The following is an 18,131-nucleotide window of genomic DNA, read 5'->3' as shown; positions in this document are numbered from 1 at the left end:
ACCTCTCCCCCCTATCCCTCTCAATCCCTCCCTCTCAATCCCTCTCTCTCCATACCTCTAAAACCCTCCCTCTCAAACCCTCTCTCTCAATCTCTCTCTCAATCTCTCTCTCTCTCGCTCTCTCTCTCTCTCTCTCTGCCTCTCTCTCTCTTTCTCTCTCTGCCTCTCTCTCTTTCTCTCTCTGCCTCTCTCTTTCTCTCTCTGCCTCTCTCTCTCTCTCTCTGCCTCTCTCTCTCTCTCTGCCCTCTCTCTCTCTCTGCCTCTCTCTCTCTCTCTCTGCCTCTCTCTCTCTCTGCCTCTGCCTCTCTCTCTGCCTCTGCCTCTCTCTCTCTCTCTGCCTCTCTCTCTCTGCCTCTCTCTGCCTCTCTCTCTTTCTCTGCCTCTCTGTTAGGACTCAGGGCAGGCTATACCAGTGGTGGTTGAGAGCTGTGTCCGCCACATCAATCTATACGGTAAGAGGAACACAGGAATTAATTGATAGATACCGTATGTAGTCCATGTAGTTGAATATACTACTGTATAGCCTCTATTTTGGATCTATGTGATGTAGTTTCTCATATTGGAATATTGAATATTGAAACTACCATGTAGTGGACAGACAGAATATGTTTCTGATGTTTGGGCTGTGGATATACTACACTCAAGTTTCAGTTTAGTGTGTGTTTGTGTGTGTCCATGTCTGTGTGTCTCTGTATGCGTTCCTGCCTGCGTGTGTGTTTGCCGGAGATGTTTCAGTCTTAATGCTGCCTTGGGGTGCTCTGCTCCAACAGGACTTCAGCAGCAAGGCATATTCAGGATTCCCGGCTCCCAGGTCGAAGTCAACGATATAAAAAATTCTTTTGAGAGAGGTCGGTCCCAGCGAGGCCCCAGCACGGCTGCCACAGACCTTCGCTCTAGGACTGTAAAGTGCAGACAGATACATAGAGAGCACATTGGTCATGTATGGCACTGTCATGGACAAGCTATTTGAGATGTACAGCAGCAGTAGTTGCCACATTCTTAACAGGAATGCTATAGTTGGATGAAAATACTGTAGTGACAAACGTACAAATATATCTTCATTATTTTTGTCAGCTAACTAATATGTTTAAAGAGAGAGAGCTTAGGCAAATGTTTTCCTATAGACTAGTTAATGAGGTGTTATTTTGTATTAAATGACAGCTGACTGTGTTCTTACAAGCTTACACAGTTTACAAAGCAGATGTACATTCACAATTTTACAGATGTACTTTTTCAGCATGACTTGGGTTATATAGATTCAACAAGATTAAAGCAGTGTGACTGGATGATTGACAGATTGTGTGACTCTGTACCATATCATGTGATGCCCCTAGGTGAGGACCCATTGGTCAACGACCAGAGTGACCATGACATCATGGCGGTGGCGGGAGTTCTGAAGCTGTACTTCAGGGGCCTGGAGAACCCACTGTTCCCCAAGGAACACTTCCTCGACCTCATGTCTACCATCAGTAAGTACTACTAATGTACTATGACCTCATAGCAACCATCAGACTACTGTACTCCACTGGGGCGGATGCAGGATTTAGATCAGGATGGGAACACTTTTTGGCTTCAAGGGCCAGATCGGGATTTAAAAATTCAACAGAGGGCCGTCCAGATTTTTTGGGGACTGATTCGTATGTCAAAATCCATTTGCATGCCAGAAAAAGGTCAGTTATTGTAAAATATACAGGTCCATTATCATTTCTACATGCTTTCTATTTGGTTGTAGACGTTCAAGAGTGGCCTGGAGAGTTTTCTAACCCCCAACAAAATGTTTTTTTACTTAAACCTCTGTAGTTTGCCCACTCATGGTTTAGATAGTAATTGATCTAATAATTGATTGGATTTATATAGTAAATATGTTTACTATCGTAAAGTAGATATACATTTCATATTGTATACATTGGAATGATTGTATCCCTCTGTCTCTCTCCCCCCTTTCTCTATCTCTCAGAACTAGACTCTGGTGCAGAGAGAGCTCATCACCTTCAGCAGATCGTTGTAACTCTTTCTCACCCCGTCATCATCGTCATGAGATATCTGTTTGCATTCCTCAACCAGTAAGTATATATAATTCAGTAAGTCTATATATCAAGCAGTAGGTCTATACATCAATCAGTACGTCTGTACATCAATCAGTACGTCTGTACATCAATCAGTATGTCTATACATCGATCAGTACGTCTATACATCAATCAGTACGTCTATACAGTGGGGAGAACAAGTATTTGATACACTGCTGATTTTGCAGGTTTTCCTACTTACAAAGCATGTAGAGGTCTGTCATTTTTATCATAGGTACACTTCAACTGTGAGAGACGGAATCTAATACAAAAATCCAGAAAATCACATTGTATGATTTTTAAGTAAATAATCTGCATTTTATTGCATAACATAAGTATTTGATACATCAGAAAAGCATAACTTAATTTTTGGTACAGAAACCTTTGTTTGCAATTACAGAGATCATACGTTTCCTGTAGTTCTTGACCAGGTATGCACACACCGCAGCAGGGATTTTGGCCCACTCCTCCATACAGACCTTCTCCAGATCCTTCAGGTTTCGGGGCTGTCGCTGGGCAATACGGACTTTCAGCTCCCTCCAAAGATTTTCTATTGGGTTCAGGTCTGGAGACTGGCTAGGCCACTCCAGGACCTTGAGATGCTTCTTACGGAGCCACTCCTTTGTTGCCCTGGCTGTGTGTTTCGGGTCGTTGTCATGTTGGAAGACCCAGCCACGACCCATCTTCTTTAGACCAAAAAGCTCTATTTTTGTCTCATCAGACCACATGACCTTCTCCCATTCCTCTTCTGGATCATCCAGATGGTCATTGGCAAACTTCAGACAGGCCTGGACATGCGGTGGCTTGAGCAGGGGGACCTTGCGTGCGTTGCAGGATTTTAATCCATGACGGCGTAGTGTGTTAATGGTTTTTTTTGAGAATGTGGTCCCAGCTCTCTTCAGGTAATTGACCAGGTCCTGCCGTGTAGTTCTGGGCAGATCCCTCACCTTCCTCATGATCATTGATGCCCCACGAGGTGAGATCTTGCACGGAGCCCCAGACCGAGGGTGATTGACCGTCATCTTGAACTTCTTCCATTTTCTAATAATTGCGCCAACAGTTGTTGCCTTTTCACCAAGCTTCTTGCCTATTGTCCTGTAGCCCATCCCAGCCTTGTGCAGGTCTACAATTGTATCCCTGATGTCCTTACACAGCTCTCTGGTCTTGGCCATTGTGGAGAGGTTGGAGTCTGTTCGATTGAGTGTGTGGACAGGTGTCTTTTATACAGGTAACGAGTTCAAACAGGTGCAGTTAATACAGGTAATGAGTGGGGAACAGGAGGGATTCTTAAAGAAAAACTAACAGGACTATGAGAGCCGGAATTCTTACTGGTTGGTAGGTGATCAAATACTTATGTCATGCAATAAAATTGAAATTATTTACTTAAAAATCATACAATGTGATTTTCTGGATTTTTGTTTTAGATTCTGTCTCTCACAGTTGAAGTGTACCTATGATAAAAATTTCAGACCTCTACATGCTTTGTAAGTAGGAAAACCTGCAAAATCGTCAGTGTATCAAATACTTGTTCTCCCCACTGTACATCAAGGAGTACGTCTGTACATCAAGCAGTCAGTCGTAATAACAACATGTTATGTGTTGATGGAGAAACCCAATAATGAAGATAGTGTTCAGAGGTGGCTCATCCAGGGAGGAAGAGGAAGGTAGTTCTTTTCATTAAATGAGGATAAATGAAGACAAAACATATTAAACATTTTCAGTCGTTGGTTCTACATTGTAAAAAGTATGTGTTTATGAACAAACCTAATATGTGTATAAATACTGTGTTATGGAAAGTCGTTTGAGTAAATCACATTTTTTACAGTTTTTTTATGGCTTTGGTACTATTTTCACAAGTATGAGGTAACATTTCACAACTCTTAGTACAAAACTCAAAACAGATAATCAAAAAGACTGTTTTTTCTCAACTTTAATCACATTTTCAATTGTACAACTAACAAACTTTTTCAACAAACCTAATCAGTGTTCCATCTAGAAATACCTTTAATATAAAGTCATCAGTGTTTGTAAGTATAAACATCTACATGTTATATATATATATATATATATATTATATATATATATATATATATATATATATGTATATATATATATATATGACATCTGATAACCACACATAATGACTACTCGTTTTTGCTCATTTTATATGGTGGTAACCACAATTGGTCATCATATAAAAGGGGGTGTGTGAACACTTGCAATTTCTTTCAACATGGTGTAGGATAGACAGCAAGGGAGAGGAAGAAATGAAAGAGCTCATAGACAGGGAGCCCACCAGAGAGGTGGGCATGGGACCCATCAAAGATGTCAGAGAGGTGGGCATGGGACCCATCAAAGATGCCAGAGAGGTGGGCATGGGCCCCATCAAAGAGGTGGACATCAGAGTAAGGGAGGCTATTGTGTCTAATGAAGTCCAGACCATCTTCGTTGACCATGTGATAACGGAAGAAGCCTTACCATTTAAAAAATATATATATATATTTTACGTTTTTATTTAATCAGGTAGGCTAGTTGAAAACAAGTTCTCATTTACAACTGTGACCTGGCCAAGATAAAGCAAAGCAGCGCAACACAAACAACAACACAGAGTTACACATGGAATAAACAAACATACAGTCAATAATACAATAGAAAAAGTCTATATACAGTGTGTGCAAATGAGGTAGGATAACGGAGGTAAGGCAATAAATAGGCCATAGTGGCAAAATAATTACAATATAGCAATTAAACACGAGTGATAGATGTGCAGAAGATGAGTGTACAAGTAGAGATACTGGGGTGCAAAGGAGCAAAATAAATACAAATCGATAAGAGTATGGGGATGAGGTAGTTGGATGGGCTAATTACAGGTGGGCTATGTACAGGTGCAGTGATCTATGAGCTGTTCTGACAGCTGGTGCTTAAAGCTAATAAGGGAGATATGAGTCTCCAGCTTCAGTGATTTTTGCAGTTCGTTCCAGTCATTGGCAGCAGAGAACTGGAAGGAAAGGCGGCCAAAGGAGGAGTTGGCTTTGGGGGTGACCAGTGAAATATACCTGCTGGAGCGCGTGCTGCAGATGGGTGCTGCTATGGTGACCAGTGAGCTGAGATAAGGCGGGGCTTTACCTAGCAGAGACTTATAGATGAACTGGAGCCAGTGGGTTTGGCGACGAATTTGAAGCGAGGGCCAGCCAACGAAATCATACAGGTCACAATGGTGGGTAGTGTATGGGGCTTTGGTGGAAAAACGGATGGCACTGTGATAGACTGCATCCAATTTGCTGAGTAGAGTGTGGGAGGCTATTTTGTAAATGACATCGCCGAAGTCAAGGATAGGTAGGATAGTCAGTTTTACGAGGGTATGTTTGGCAGCATGAGTGAAGGATGCTTTGTTGCGAAATAGGAAGCTGATTCTAGATTTAATTTTGGATTGGAGATGTTTAATGTGTGTATGGAAGGAGAGTTTACAGTCTAACCAGACACCTAGGTATTTGTAGTTATCCACATATTCTACGTCAGAACTGTCCAGAGTAGTGATGCTGGGCGGGCAGGCAGGCAGGTGTGGGCAGCGATCGGTTGAAGAGCATTACTTTAGGTTTACTTGCATTTAAGAGCAGTTGGAGGACACGGAAGGAGAGCTGTATGGCATTGAAGCTCATCTGGAGGTCAGTTAACACAGTGTCCAAAGAAGGGCCAGATGTTTCCAGAATGGTGTCGTCTGCGTTGGAGGTGTATCAGAGAGTCACCAGCAGCAAGAGCGACATCATTGATGTATACAGAGAAAAGAGTCGGCCCGAGGATTGAACCCTGTGGCACCCCCATTGAGACTGCCAGAGGTCCGGACAACAGGCCCTCCGATTTGACACACTGAACTCTATCTGAGAAGGTCCAGATTTTGCAGTTCTTTCAGAACATCAACTATCTGAATTTGGGTGAAGGAGAAATGGGGGAGGCTTGGGCAAGTTACTGTGGGGGTTCGGGCTGTTGACCAGGGTAGGGGTAGCCAGGTGGAAAGCATGGCCAGCCGTAGAAAAATGCTTATTGAAGTTCTCAATTGTCTCGGATTTATCAGTGGTGACAGTGTTTCCTAGCCTCAGTGCAGTGGACAGCTGGGAGGAAGTGCTCTTATTCTCTATGGACTTTACAGTGTCCCAAAACAGTGTTTGAAAAAGCTAGCCTTTGCTTTCCTAACTGCCTGTGTATATTGGTTCCTAACTTCCCTGAAAAGTTGCATTTTGCGGGGGCTATTCGATGCTAATTTTTATTTATTTATTTTATTTTTGTACCTTTATTTTAGTAGGCAAGTCAGTTAAGAACAAATTCTTATTTTCAATGACGGCCTAGGAACAGTGGGTTAACTGCCTGTTCAGGGGCAGAATGACAGATTTGTACCTTGTCAGCTCGGGGATTCGAACTTGCAACCTTTCAGTTACTAGTCCAACACTCTAACCACTGCCGCCCCTAATGCAGTACGCCACAGGATGTTTTTGTGCTGGTCAAGGGCAGTCAGGTCTGGAGTGAAGGGGCTATGTCTGTTCCTGGTTCTACATTTTTTGAATGGGGCATGCTTATTTAAGATTGTGAGGAAAGCACTTTTAACCTCTCTGGGATATGTGGGACACTAGCGTCCCACCTGGCCAAAAGCCAGAGAAAATGCAGTGCGCCAAATTCAAATAAATTACTATAAAAATCTAACTTTCATGAAATCACACATGTAAGATACCAAATTAAAGCTACACGTGTTGTGAATTGAGCCAACGTATCAGATTTCAAAAAGGCTTTTCGGCGAAAGCAAACTATGCTATTACCTGAGAGTAGCACCTCTGTAAACAAAGAGAGAAAACATATTTCAACCCTGCAGGCGCGACACAAAACGCAGAAATAAAAATATAAATTGTGCCTTACCTTTGACAAGCTTCTTCTGTTGGCACCCCAATATGTCCCATAAACATCACAAATGGTCCTTTTGTTCGATTAATTCCGTCGATATATATCCAAAATGTCCATTTATTTGGCGCGTTTGATCCAGAAAAACACTGGTTCCAACTTGCGCAACATGACTACAAAATATCTCCAAAGTTACCTGTAAACTTTGCCAAAACATTTCAAACTACTTTTGTAATACAACTTTAGGTATTTTTTAAAGTAAATAATCAATCAAATTGAAGACGGGATGATCTGTGGTCAATACAGGAAGAAAACAAACTGACGCTACCTTTCTGGTCACGCGCCTCAAACAAACAGTACACTTGAAGTGACCCTCGTTTTGAACAGGGCTACTTCTTCATTACACAAAGGAAAAACCTCAACCAATTTCTAAAGACTGGGGACATCCAGTGGAAGCGGTAGGACCTGCAAGAAGATCCCTTAGAAATCTGGATTCCCAATGAAAGCTCATTGAAAAGGGTGACCTCGGGGTTTCGCCTGCTACATATGTTCTGTTATACTCACAGACATGATTCAAACAGTTTTAGAATCTTCAGAGTGTTGTCCATCCACATCTACTAATAATATGCAGATATTATCTTCTGGGGATGAGTAGCAGGCAGTTGAATTTGGGCATGCATTTCATCCGGACATGAAAATACTGCCCCGTCACCAAGAAGTTAAAGAATAACCAGGCATCCTCTACTGACAGAATGAGGTCAGTATCCATCCAGGATACCTGGGCAAGGTCGATTAGAAAGGCCTGCTCGCTGAAGTGTTTTAGGGAGTGTTTGACAGTGATGAGGGGTGGTCGTTTGACCCCAGACCCATTACGGACAAAGGCAATGAGGCAGTGATCGCTGAGATCCTGGTTGAAGACAGCAGAGGTGTATTTGGAGGGCAGGTTGGTTAGGATGATATCTAAGAGGGTGTCCATGTTTACGGATTTAGGGTTGTACCTGGTAGGTTCATTGATAATTTGTGAGATTGAGGGCATCAAGCTTATATTGTAGGATGGCCGGGGTGTTAAGCAGGTCCCAGTTTAGGTCACCTAACAGCACGAGCTCTGGAGAAAGATGGGTTTCAATCAATTCACATATGGGTTCCAGGGCATAATTGGGGGCAGAAGGTGGTCAATAGCAAGCTGCAACTGTGAGAGACTTGTTTCTGGAAAGGTGCATTTTTAGAAGTAAGAGCTCAAATTGTTTGGGCACAGACCTGGATAGTAAGACAGAGCTTTGCAGGCTATCTCTGCAGGAAATTGCAACTCCGCCCCCTTTGGCAGTTCTATCTTGTCGGAAAATGTTGTAGTTAGGGATGGACATTTCAGGGTTTTTGGTGATCTTCCTTATCCAGGATTCATACACAGCTAGGACATCCGGGTTGGTAGAGTGTGCTAAGTAGTGAATAAAACAAACTTAGGGAGGAGGCTTTTAATGTTAACATGCATGAAACCAAGGCTTTTAAGGTTACTGAAGTCAACAAATGAAAGCGCCTGGGGAAAGGGAGTGGAGCTAGCCACTGCATTGCCTGGATTAACCTCTACATCACCAGAGGAACAGAGGAGGGGTAGGATAAGAGTATGGCTAAAGGCTATAAGGTTTCTGGGCACGGTAGAATAGGTTCAAGGCATAATGTACAGACAAAGTTATGGTAGGATGTGAATACAGTGGAGGTAAACCTATGCACTGAGTGACGTTGAGAGAGATATTGTCTCTCGAAACATAATTTAAACCAGGTGAGGTCACCGCATGTGTGGGAGGTGGAATTAAGTTGTATTGAGCAGGGCTAGAGGCTCTACAGTGAAATAAGGCAATAATTACTCACAAAGACCGCAATGGACAAGGCATATTGACATTAGGGAGAGGCATGTGTAGCCGAGTAATCATAGTGGTCCAGTGAGTGGCTCGGGCATGAGACACGGCAATTCAGGCAGCTAGCGGGCCGGGGATAGCAAGCTAGCAGAGGGGCCGGGGATAGCAAGCTAGCAGAGGGGCCTTAGAGGGACGTCGCAACGGAAGAAAGTCTGTTGTAGCCCCATCGTGCTGTTACGTCTGCAGACCAGTCATCGTGGATCAGCAGGGCTTCGTGTGGTTAAAGGGGTCTAGGCCAATTGGCAGAAAAGGTATAGTGGCCAAAGAATTTGTCCGATGGGCCTCTTAAGCTAACAGTCCGATATGCTCTAGACAGCTAGCGGGCTGCAGCTAGCAGGCTAGAAGATGGGCATTCAGGGGAGGTCGTGACGGAGGAGCCAGTTGATAAACCCCCTTGGTCAAATTACGTCGGTAGTCCAGTCGTGAAGGGTCGGCGGGGTCCAGGCCAATTGGCAAAATAAGTATTGTAGCCAAAGGAATGGCTGATGGACCTCTTCGGCTAGCCGGGATATGGGCCTAGCAAGGCTAGCTCCAGGCTAATTGGTTCTTGCTTCGGGACAGAGACGTTAGCCAGGAGTGGCCACTCGGATAGCAGCTGCGATGATCCAGGTGAAAAGGTTCAGAGCTTGCGGTAGGAATCCGGAGATATGGAGAAGAGAAATAAGTCTGCTCATCGGTCAATGGATAACCATCTACGTGCCTTGACAACGTGGGGGAAACATCTCCATGGCTGCAGCTATCTCTGAAGATGATCTGGTAGGACGTAGGCCATTACTTGGATCCTACAACGCTGCACACCTCAATGTCTTTCGCAATGAAATTGAGCAGACCGGCATGTCAAGGTGAATGTCATTGCATGGGACAATCATCGATTAGTGACCCTATACCTGTCCCCATACTCTCCTTTCCTCAACCCTATTGAGGAAAGGTGGAAGGTGGACGATCGCCATCCCCATTAGCGTGCCACCCTCCTTCTGGCCTTGGATGAGGCATGCGACGACATCAATACAGACCAATGTCAAGTTTGGATTCGCCATGCCAAAGGGTTTTTTCCACGGTGCATGAACAATGAGGATATTCACTGTGATTTGGTGGAGAATTTATGTTGAAATGCTCAAGACAGGCTTGATGCAAATTAATAGGTACTAAATGTTGTGTTTTATTTTCATTCATTTTATTTGTTTAATTTAATTTCTTACATTTGATTACAGACACCTACAGTATGTTGCAATTAAATCTGAAAAATACAATGGTTTTTTTGCACTAATGAATGACTGTAGAGGACGTCTGGATAGATGTTATTTTGTTGGGTAATACATGTAATTTAGATGTTAATACAAACACACTGTTCTCCAGGTGCCGAAGATGTGGATATCAGTTAAGGCAGCTCACCACACAGATTCCGAGTGGTTGTGTTAAATGTGGAAGACACATTTCAGTTGAATGCATTCAGTTGTACAACTGACTAGGTATCCACTTTCCCCTTTTATTTCTGTAGCTCTCAAAATCCATATATAGTAGACAAACCAGTTCAAAATCTATAGGTTTACCAAACGGTTAAGTGATTAACCGTTAAGCGCATTTGGATTAAGTGATGGTCAAATGTATTTAAACAAATGAGAAGAGAATCAAATGAAAAGTAATGTAAGCATTGCATTGTGAAAGGCAGTGACTTTATATGAAAGGTATTTCTAGATGAAACACTGATTTAGGTTTGGTGAAAAAGTTACTGTGGCTTTGTGTGTTGTACTTGAAAATGTGCATAAAGAAAAAAATCTGCTTTTTTGAGTTTTGAACTAAAAGTTGTAAAATTATACCAAAGTGATAAAAGAACTGTAATTCCCCATTGTTTCTCTCCAGTCTATCCCAGTACAGTGATGAGAACATGATGGATCCCTATAACCTGGCTACCTGCTTCGGCCCGACTCTGATGCCCATACCTGATGGTCACGATCCTGTGGCCTGTCAGACACACGTTAATGAGGTCATCAAGACCATCATCATCCACAATGAGGTCATCTTCCCGAGCCACCGTGAGCTGGACGGACCGGTCTATGAGAAGTGCATGGCTGGAGGAGAGGAGTACTGGTTAGTGATGTTATAGTATACTGGGCCTTGGTTCTGCTTAGATGGGAGAGAAGATGGAGATTAACCAATGTAGAGAAGGGGATTAGAGGACTGGACCCAGTTCTGTGTTTCAAATGACTTCACCCTCTTGTTGGGCTAGTTTAGTCCAAAGCACTATACTATGTCCTTCTTTATCATCTGAATCTATCAATCAATGTATTTATCTATCTACAATATATTATTGTCTCTCTCTCTACACCATTTAGTGACAGTCCCCAAAGTGGGCCAGGTGCCATTGATGAAGTGGACAATGGTACAGGACCTCACACCAGTGATGATGAACTGGAGCAGATCGAGGCCATCGCTAAGTTTGACTACGTGGGGCGTACTCCCAGAGAGCTGTCCTTTAAGAAGGGGGCATCACTGCTGCTGTACCTGAGAGCCTCTGATGACTGGTGGGAGGGACGACACAACGGAGTGGACGGACTCATCCCACATCAGTACATTGTGGTGCAGGACATGTAAGTACAATATTTCTGTGTAACTGCTCAAATGCTACATGCCTCTGTTTAGGATAAGCACTTCTATTGTAATCGTCAGTAGACGAGAGACAGACTGTGCACCCCTACCATGGGGCCTCCAGGTTATGTGAGTCCATGTCAATAACAGTGAATTGATATGTCAATAGTCAATAATCATGAACTGTTCCCAAATGCATTAGTCTGATACTGTGTCAATGCAGCAGTTGGCATACAGTAAGCATCAAGCACTTCAAAGCAAATAAATCCCCAATTAGTAATTAAACAAGATGTCCCCTCCTCAGTCTCTTGAACTAACATTTCCGCATGACAAGGATGGAACATTAAGGTCACTCTGTAACTGGTCATTTATCCTTCCGGAACCCTACCCGACAGCCAATCACCATCCATCACCGTGGAGATGACAGAATTAAACCCTAATTAGGGAAAGACACAGGATGCGTCCAAAATTGCATCCTATACCCTTCATAGTTCACTACTTTTGTTTAGAGCTAGCGCACTAGTCAAAAGTAGTGCACTATAAAGGGAATAGTGTGTCATTTGGGATGCAGCCTCACTTATCTCCAACTGATCCTGGTGACCTAAATTTGGGATATGCTTAACACCTCGGGCCATCCTACAATCTAAGCTAGATGCCCTCAATCTGAGAAATTATCATTGAACAACTCTAAATCCGTAAACACGGGCACCCTCATAGATATCATCCTAACCTACCTGCCCTTTAAATACACCTCTGCTTCCTTCAACTAGGATCTCAGCGATCACTGCCTCATTGCCTGCGTCTGTAATGGGTCCGCGGTTAAACGACCACCCCTCATCACTGTCAAACGCTCCCTAAAACACTTCAGCGAACAGGCCTTTCTAATCGAACTGGCCTGGATATCCTGGAAGGATATTGACCTCATTCCGTCAGTAGAGGATGCCTGGTTATTCTTTAAAAGTGCTTTCCTCACCATCTTAAAAAAGCATGCCCCATTCAAAACTTTAGAACTAAGAACAGATATAGCCCTTGGTTCCCTCCAGACCTGACTGCCCTTGACCAGCACAAAAACATCCTGTGGCGTACTGCATTAGCATCGAATAGCCCCCACGATATGCAACTTTTCAAAGAGGTTAGGAAGCAATATACACAGGCAGTTAGGAAAGGAAAGGCTAGCTTTTTCAAACAGAAATTTGCATCCTGTAGCACAAACTCCAAAAAGTTCTGGGAAAATGAATAAGAGAATAAGAGCACCTACTCCCAGCTGTCCACTGCACTGAGGCTAGGAAACACTGTCACCACTGATAAATCTACGATAATCGAGAATTTCAATAAGCATTTTTCTACTGCTAGCCATGCTTTCCACCTGGCTACCCCTACCCTGGTCAACAGCTCTGCACCCCCCACAGCAACTTGCCCAAGCCTCCCCATTTCTCCTTCACCCAAATCCAGAGAGCTGATGTTCTGAAAGAGCTGCAAAATCTGGACCCCTACAAATCAGCTGGGCTAGACAATCTGGGCCCTCTCTTTCTAAAATTACCTGCCGAATTTGTTGAAACACCTATTACTAGCCTGTTCAATCTCTCTTACGTCATCCCCCTCTTCAAAGGGGAGACACTCTAGACCCAAACTGTTACAGACCTATATCTATCCTACCCTGCCTTTATAAAGTCTTCGAAAGAAAAGTTAACAAACAGATCACCGACTATTTCGATTCCCACCGTACCTTCTCCGCTATGCAATCTGTTTTCCGAGCTGGTCATGGGTGCACCTCAGCCACACTCAAGGTCCTAAACGATATCATAACCGCCATCGATAAGAGACAATGGCCAAGGCTTTCAACTATGTCAGTCACAGCATTCTTATCGGCAGACTCAACAGCCTTGGTTTCCCAAATGACTGCCTCGCCTGGTTCACCAACTACTTCTCAGATAGAGTTCAGTGTGTCAAATCGGAGGGCCTGTTTTCCGGACCACTGGCAGTCTCTATGGGGGTGTCACAGGGTTCATTTCTCAGGCCGACTCTTCTCTCTGTATACATCAGTGATGTCTCTCTTGCTGATGGTGCTTCTCTGATCCAACACAGACGACACCATTCTGTATATTTCTGTCCCTTCTTTGGACAATGTGTTAACTAACCTCCAGACGAGCTTCAGTGCCATACAACACTCCTTTCGTGGCCTCCAACTGCTCTTAAATGCAAGTACAACTAAATTACATGCTCTTCAACCGATCACTGCACGCCCCCGCCCACCCGTCTAGCATCACCACTCTGGACGGTTCTGACTTAAAAATATGTGGACAACTACAAATACCTAGGTGTCTGGTAAGACTGTAAACTCTCCTTCCAGACTCACATTAAGCATCTCCAATTTAAAATTACATCTAGAATGTGTTTAATTGCTAAATTGTAATTATTTTGCCACTTTGGCCTATTTATTGCCTTACCTCCCTAATCTTACTACATTTCTCACACACTGTATATAGACTTTTCTATTGTGTTATTGACTGTATGTTTGTTTATCCCATGTGTTACTCTGTGTTGTTTTTGTTGCACTGCTTTTCTCTATCTTGGCCAGGTCCCAGTTGAGACCTTTTTCTCAAGTGGCCTACCTGGTTAAATAAAGGTGAAATAAATAAAAAATCAGGGGCCCGGGGAAACTGGGGAATGGGTGCTGTACTTGTTAATAATAACTTGAAGAGGTCCAACATCTGGAGTTAGATTTTGTTTCCGAAGGATTGTTTTTTGACATAATAATTTCAGATCATCTCTGGTGTAAGGGTATCCAGATGATTTGCAGTGACTCGTTAATGAAATTGTATAATTGTTTATGCATTTTGCCAGCATACAAAAAACAAATGAATAAACCCCCCGTCTGCTCTCTGTCTCGCCGTTACCTCAGGGAAGATGCGTTCTCAGACAGTCTGAGTTGGAAGGCTGAGAGTGAGGCCAGTAGTGGACCCCACCAGGAGGACAGAGACCGAACCTCATCCAGGAACCGTGACCGCAGCTCCCCCTGCGAACACAGACAACATACCCCTGAACACCACTATGGAGATGCTCTTGGAAGGTGGCTACACATTGACTTTATAATGATTCATGCTCACAGTTCACAGAATCTGAAGTAATGCAGGTTAACAGGTTTTCTAGACACATGCAGGATGAGATGTTTTCCTCCATGAAGAGGCTACAAAATAATGGTTCATTTAGTGTAGTTGTATTGAATGAGCTATAATTTATTTTTGCACTCTGTCCTTGATGCTGTCTTGAGAGTCTGTCTGCTCTCTGTGTTGTGGCCTTTCAGGGTGAGGGTTCGTTCAGACAGTGCTGTTATCCCTCACCACAGGAGCACCGCCGACACTCACAGCCCCACCCGAGGTATGGACACGCCCCCTAGGGTCATGCCCCGCCCCTGCAGCCCTCACAAGATGGCTGTCAGCAGGGGCCGCATGGACAGTCCAGAGAAACGCCATCTCAGCACGTTCAGCAGCACAGGAAGTATCAACCATCCAGATAGAAAGTGCTTCCGTGATGGCCCCACCCTCAGACCCTCCCCCGGCTCCACCCGCCACGGTAGCCTTGGCGACCAGAAATCACTGGCAGAGGTGAGAGTCTATGAAGTAAATGAATAACAAAACGCACACCCGGCCTAATGATGGGGTGCTGACTACCAGAAAATAAACTAACCAATTTAAAAGAAGGTTGCCCACTCATCTCTCGTTGCTTGTGGATTTATTTAACAAAAGTTTTGGCAAAAGAGCATTTATCAGGGTATACAGAGGTGAGAATCTAATCACTGCAATAAAGACTTAATAATTATCAAAGCAATTGATTCAGTGGGTGAAGTCAGGCAAGACCAAACTTCCCTTGTTATTCTTAATATAACTATTTCCTGCCAGTCCAGCCATGCTCGGAGTTGTGCAGTCGAAGCTAATGAGGATATTCTCCTGTCTGTTGTTCAGAGAGATGGCGAGACAGGCAGACAGACAGACAGACAGACAGAGGGAGAAATATTTCCAGCATAGTTTATGGATCCCAGCCAGTACTCAGAGGGACAAAGTCAGGCAGCAGTGGGAAGGACAACTGAGAGAGAGGCCCACATTGCCCTCTGTCTCTCATCTCCTAATTACTGTTCAGTCTGTTAGCTGCTGCTAGCTCCACATGTAAATATGGCTCCCTTTGTTTGCTTCATTAGAGAGAGAATATTGGAACCATTTCTGAAGTGTTAATTTGTCCATTTGTCCCTGCTTTCAAGAAGAAACAGTTTGTTTTTTATTGGGAAGACTTGGTTTGTCAGTATTTTGTTTGAGGATAAACAATAAGAGCAGATGTTTGAATGGGCCATTCTTTTTTCTATTGGTGTGCGTGCGTGCGTATGTGTGTGTGTGTGAATTGTCATCATCTACTACTATGGACAGCCAAGATAGAGTGTGTTGCAGGACGTCAGACACTGGATTAATATCAGTGGTGAAACTGTGTGTATTACAGGACATAGAGAAGACCATGAATACTGCCCTGCATGAGCTGTCTGAGCTTGAGCGGCAGAACGTGGCCAAGCATGCTCCCGACGTGGTCCTGGACACCTTGGAGCCCCTGAAGCAGCAGCACCTCTCCTCCTGTGGGTCCAGACCACCCTCTGAGACCCCTGGCAGCCCCCTCCACACCAACACCATGGCCATCAGAGACCCTGACGCCGCCCTGCGCCGTAGCAGCAGTTCCTCGTCCTCCGAGACCATGAGCACCTTCAAACCGGCTCTGACTGCACGGAGGCCCAGCGCCCCCCTCAGGCCGCCTCCGGTCAGACCCCTTCGGCCTGCTCCCATCCACCTGGGACATGGCCAGGGACAGGGGGGACAGGGGCAGCACAGGTCTAGTAGTTCCAGCTCCTCAGGCCTGGGAAGTCCAGCATCTATCACTCCCACAGACAGGGTGTTCCCCAAGGCTCCATCCCCGTCCCCCTCCACTTCCTCCTCGTCCTCAGACAAACAGGGTCACATGTAGCCTGGCTAAGCAGGCTGCTGCAGTCACAGAAAGAGCCCAGGAACTATAGAGACAACTGACTGAGCAGGCTGCAGCACACAGCCACAGGTCAGGATAGGCATACAGTAGTAAGAATGGAGTAAGCTGCAGCCATAGCCCTGTACAGGAGCTATAGTAGTAACTGACTGGACAGGGCACTGTCTGATCACAGCCACATCCCAAGAGATACAGTACAGAAGGAAGTGATTCTGCAGAGCACCGACTGATTGCTCATAATCAGCATCTTCTTCATTTCCTTCTGGCTGTGACAACGGACACATTGAGACCTTGTCTCTGTGGGAACAATATCGACCACTAACTAGTAGGAGGTTGGATTCAACATGTAGGATGAAGGCTGATTAATTGGTTTATTGACAGCCGGATGTCCACCAGGATTAACTGTCTGCTTGTCGGTTGAGATTCTGAATCACTCAGAAGAAACATGAACTGTACTATGATAATCATTATAAAGTATGTTTCTACTCTCTCCATGTGGCACAGAACTGCCACAGAACAAACCTGATCAAATGGATGCACTGGATAACGCTTTGTTTACTGTTATAGCCATCTGTGGTTGTAGCCTGCTAGTTTGTCTGAATAACAAACCATCTCAAACTGAAGTGTGGTGTTTTTGAGCTGGTAGTCTAAGACTAGCGCCTTCTTCGTCTGCAAATAGGAAGACTTAATACAATCTCTTGATCTCTTTCTCTCTCTCTCTCGCTCTCGCTCTCTTTCTGTTTCACTCTCTCTCTATCTCTCTCCCCCAGATTAGCCGTGGTACCTCAAGAAAAGAGCACACACCTTGTCATGACTCGACCCAGTCTGCTAAAGATGCACTGATCTGGTCTGGTCATTTTCTATGAGCCTGTACTAGTTGATCCTGCATACTGTGTGTGTATGTGTATATATTCTATGAGCCTGTACTAGTTGATCCTGCATACTGTATGTGTATATATATATATATATATATATTCATATTCATACAGTTACATGTTTGAAGACATAGGAGAATCAACCCCTGACAGGGTTAGTTGTGCTGTTACATGTGGACTGGATCTCTTACTTGGTGAACTAGATTGGATTCTCAATTCAGGCCCATTGTGTGTAACCACAGTTTTCTTATAGTCCTGCTTTGGAGTTATACAGTATGTAGATGGGCTTGCTTGCTTGGTGGTATGTGTTCCTGTATGTATTATATGAGGGATTATTATTCATTAAAACACATGTTTAAAGTGTTATAGATATTTTGAATGGAAAATAATATGCATAACGTTGAAAACTACCTGTATGTATGAATAACATAGTATGCTAGAAACAGGATATATATTATCATTAACCTTGCAAAGGCAGGAACAGAACAAGATAATAAATGTGGGGAATCTGTATCCGAAAGGCCCTTTTGGTACTCTTTTGTTGAAATTCTAACACACTGACACTTAGTGGTAAAATGTTGCATGTATATCTGCCTTAACAGTACAGCAGAATCCAATTGGTAAATGGTTTTGTAGCTCCTCTTAGTGGTAAAGATAGAAAAAACACTTAGTGTTTTACCCCCATAGTAATTTGAGGCATTTGCATTGTCCCATGTCTCATTATCTGTCACAAGGTGGCGACTGTGTTACACAAAGATTTTAGTCCAGCTAAATCCCAGAACAACTAA

The 18,131-nt window shown here is 43.9% G+C and overlaps 1 protein-coding gene across 7 annotated transcripts in view; it reads left to right on the top strand.

The window, feature by feature from the left end:
- LOC115142276 (SLIT-ROBO Rho GTPase-activating protein 3-like) overlaps positions 1-17,863 on the top strand; it is a 70,338-nt gene extending 52,475 nt beyond the window's left edge. For 6 of the 7 annotated variants that reach the window (XM_029681732.2, XM_029681723.2, XM_029681717.2 and 3 more), the window contains exons 13-21: positions 392-452; positions 771-848; positions 1,335-1,469; positions 1,958-2,063; positions 10,727-10,954; positions 11,200-11,454; positions 14,355-14,522; positions 14,757-15,057; positions 15,941-17,863. In XM_029681732.2, coding sequence (XP_029537592.2) covers positions 392-452; positions 771-848; positions 1,335-1,469; positions 1,958-2,063; positions 10,727-10,954; positions 11,200-11,454; positions 14,355-14,522; positions 14,757-15,057; positions 15,941-16,453 — 1,845 coding nt within the window. In that variant the 3' untranslated portion in view covers positions 16,454-17,863. The remainder of the gene's footprint in view (positions 1-391; positions 453-770; positions 849-1,334; positions 1,470-1,957; positions 2,064-10,726; positions 10,955-11,199; positions 11,455-14,354; positions 14,523-14,756; positions 15,058-15,940) is intronic. The other variant, XM_029681719.2, reaches the window with a different exon arrangement.
- Positions 17,864-18,131: the final 268 nt, after the last annotated feature.

This window comes from Oncorhynchus nerka, linkage group LG2, assembly GCF_034236695.1.
Source record: "Oncorhynchus nerka isolate Pitt River linkage group LG2, Oner_Uvic_2.0, whole genome shotgun sequence".
Taxonomy (NCBI): domain Eukaryota; kingdom Metazoa; phylum Chordata; class Actinopteri; order Salmoniformes; family Salmonidae; genus Oncorhynchus; species Oncorhynchus nerka.
The sequence above is the reverse complement of the archived record's forward strand: the minus strand, read 5'-3'. Positions and strand labels throughout refer to the sequence as shown.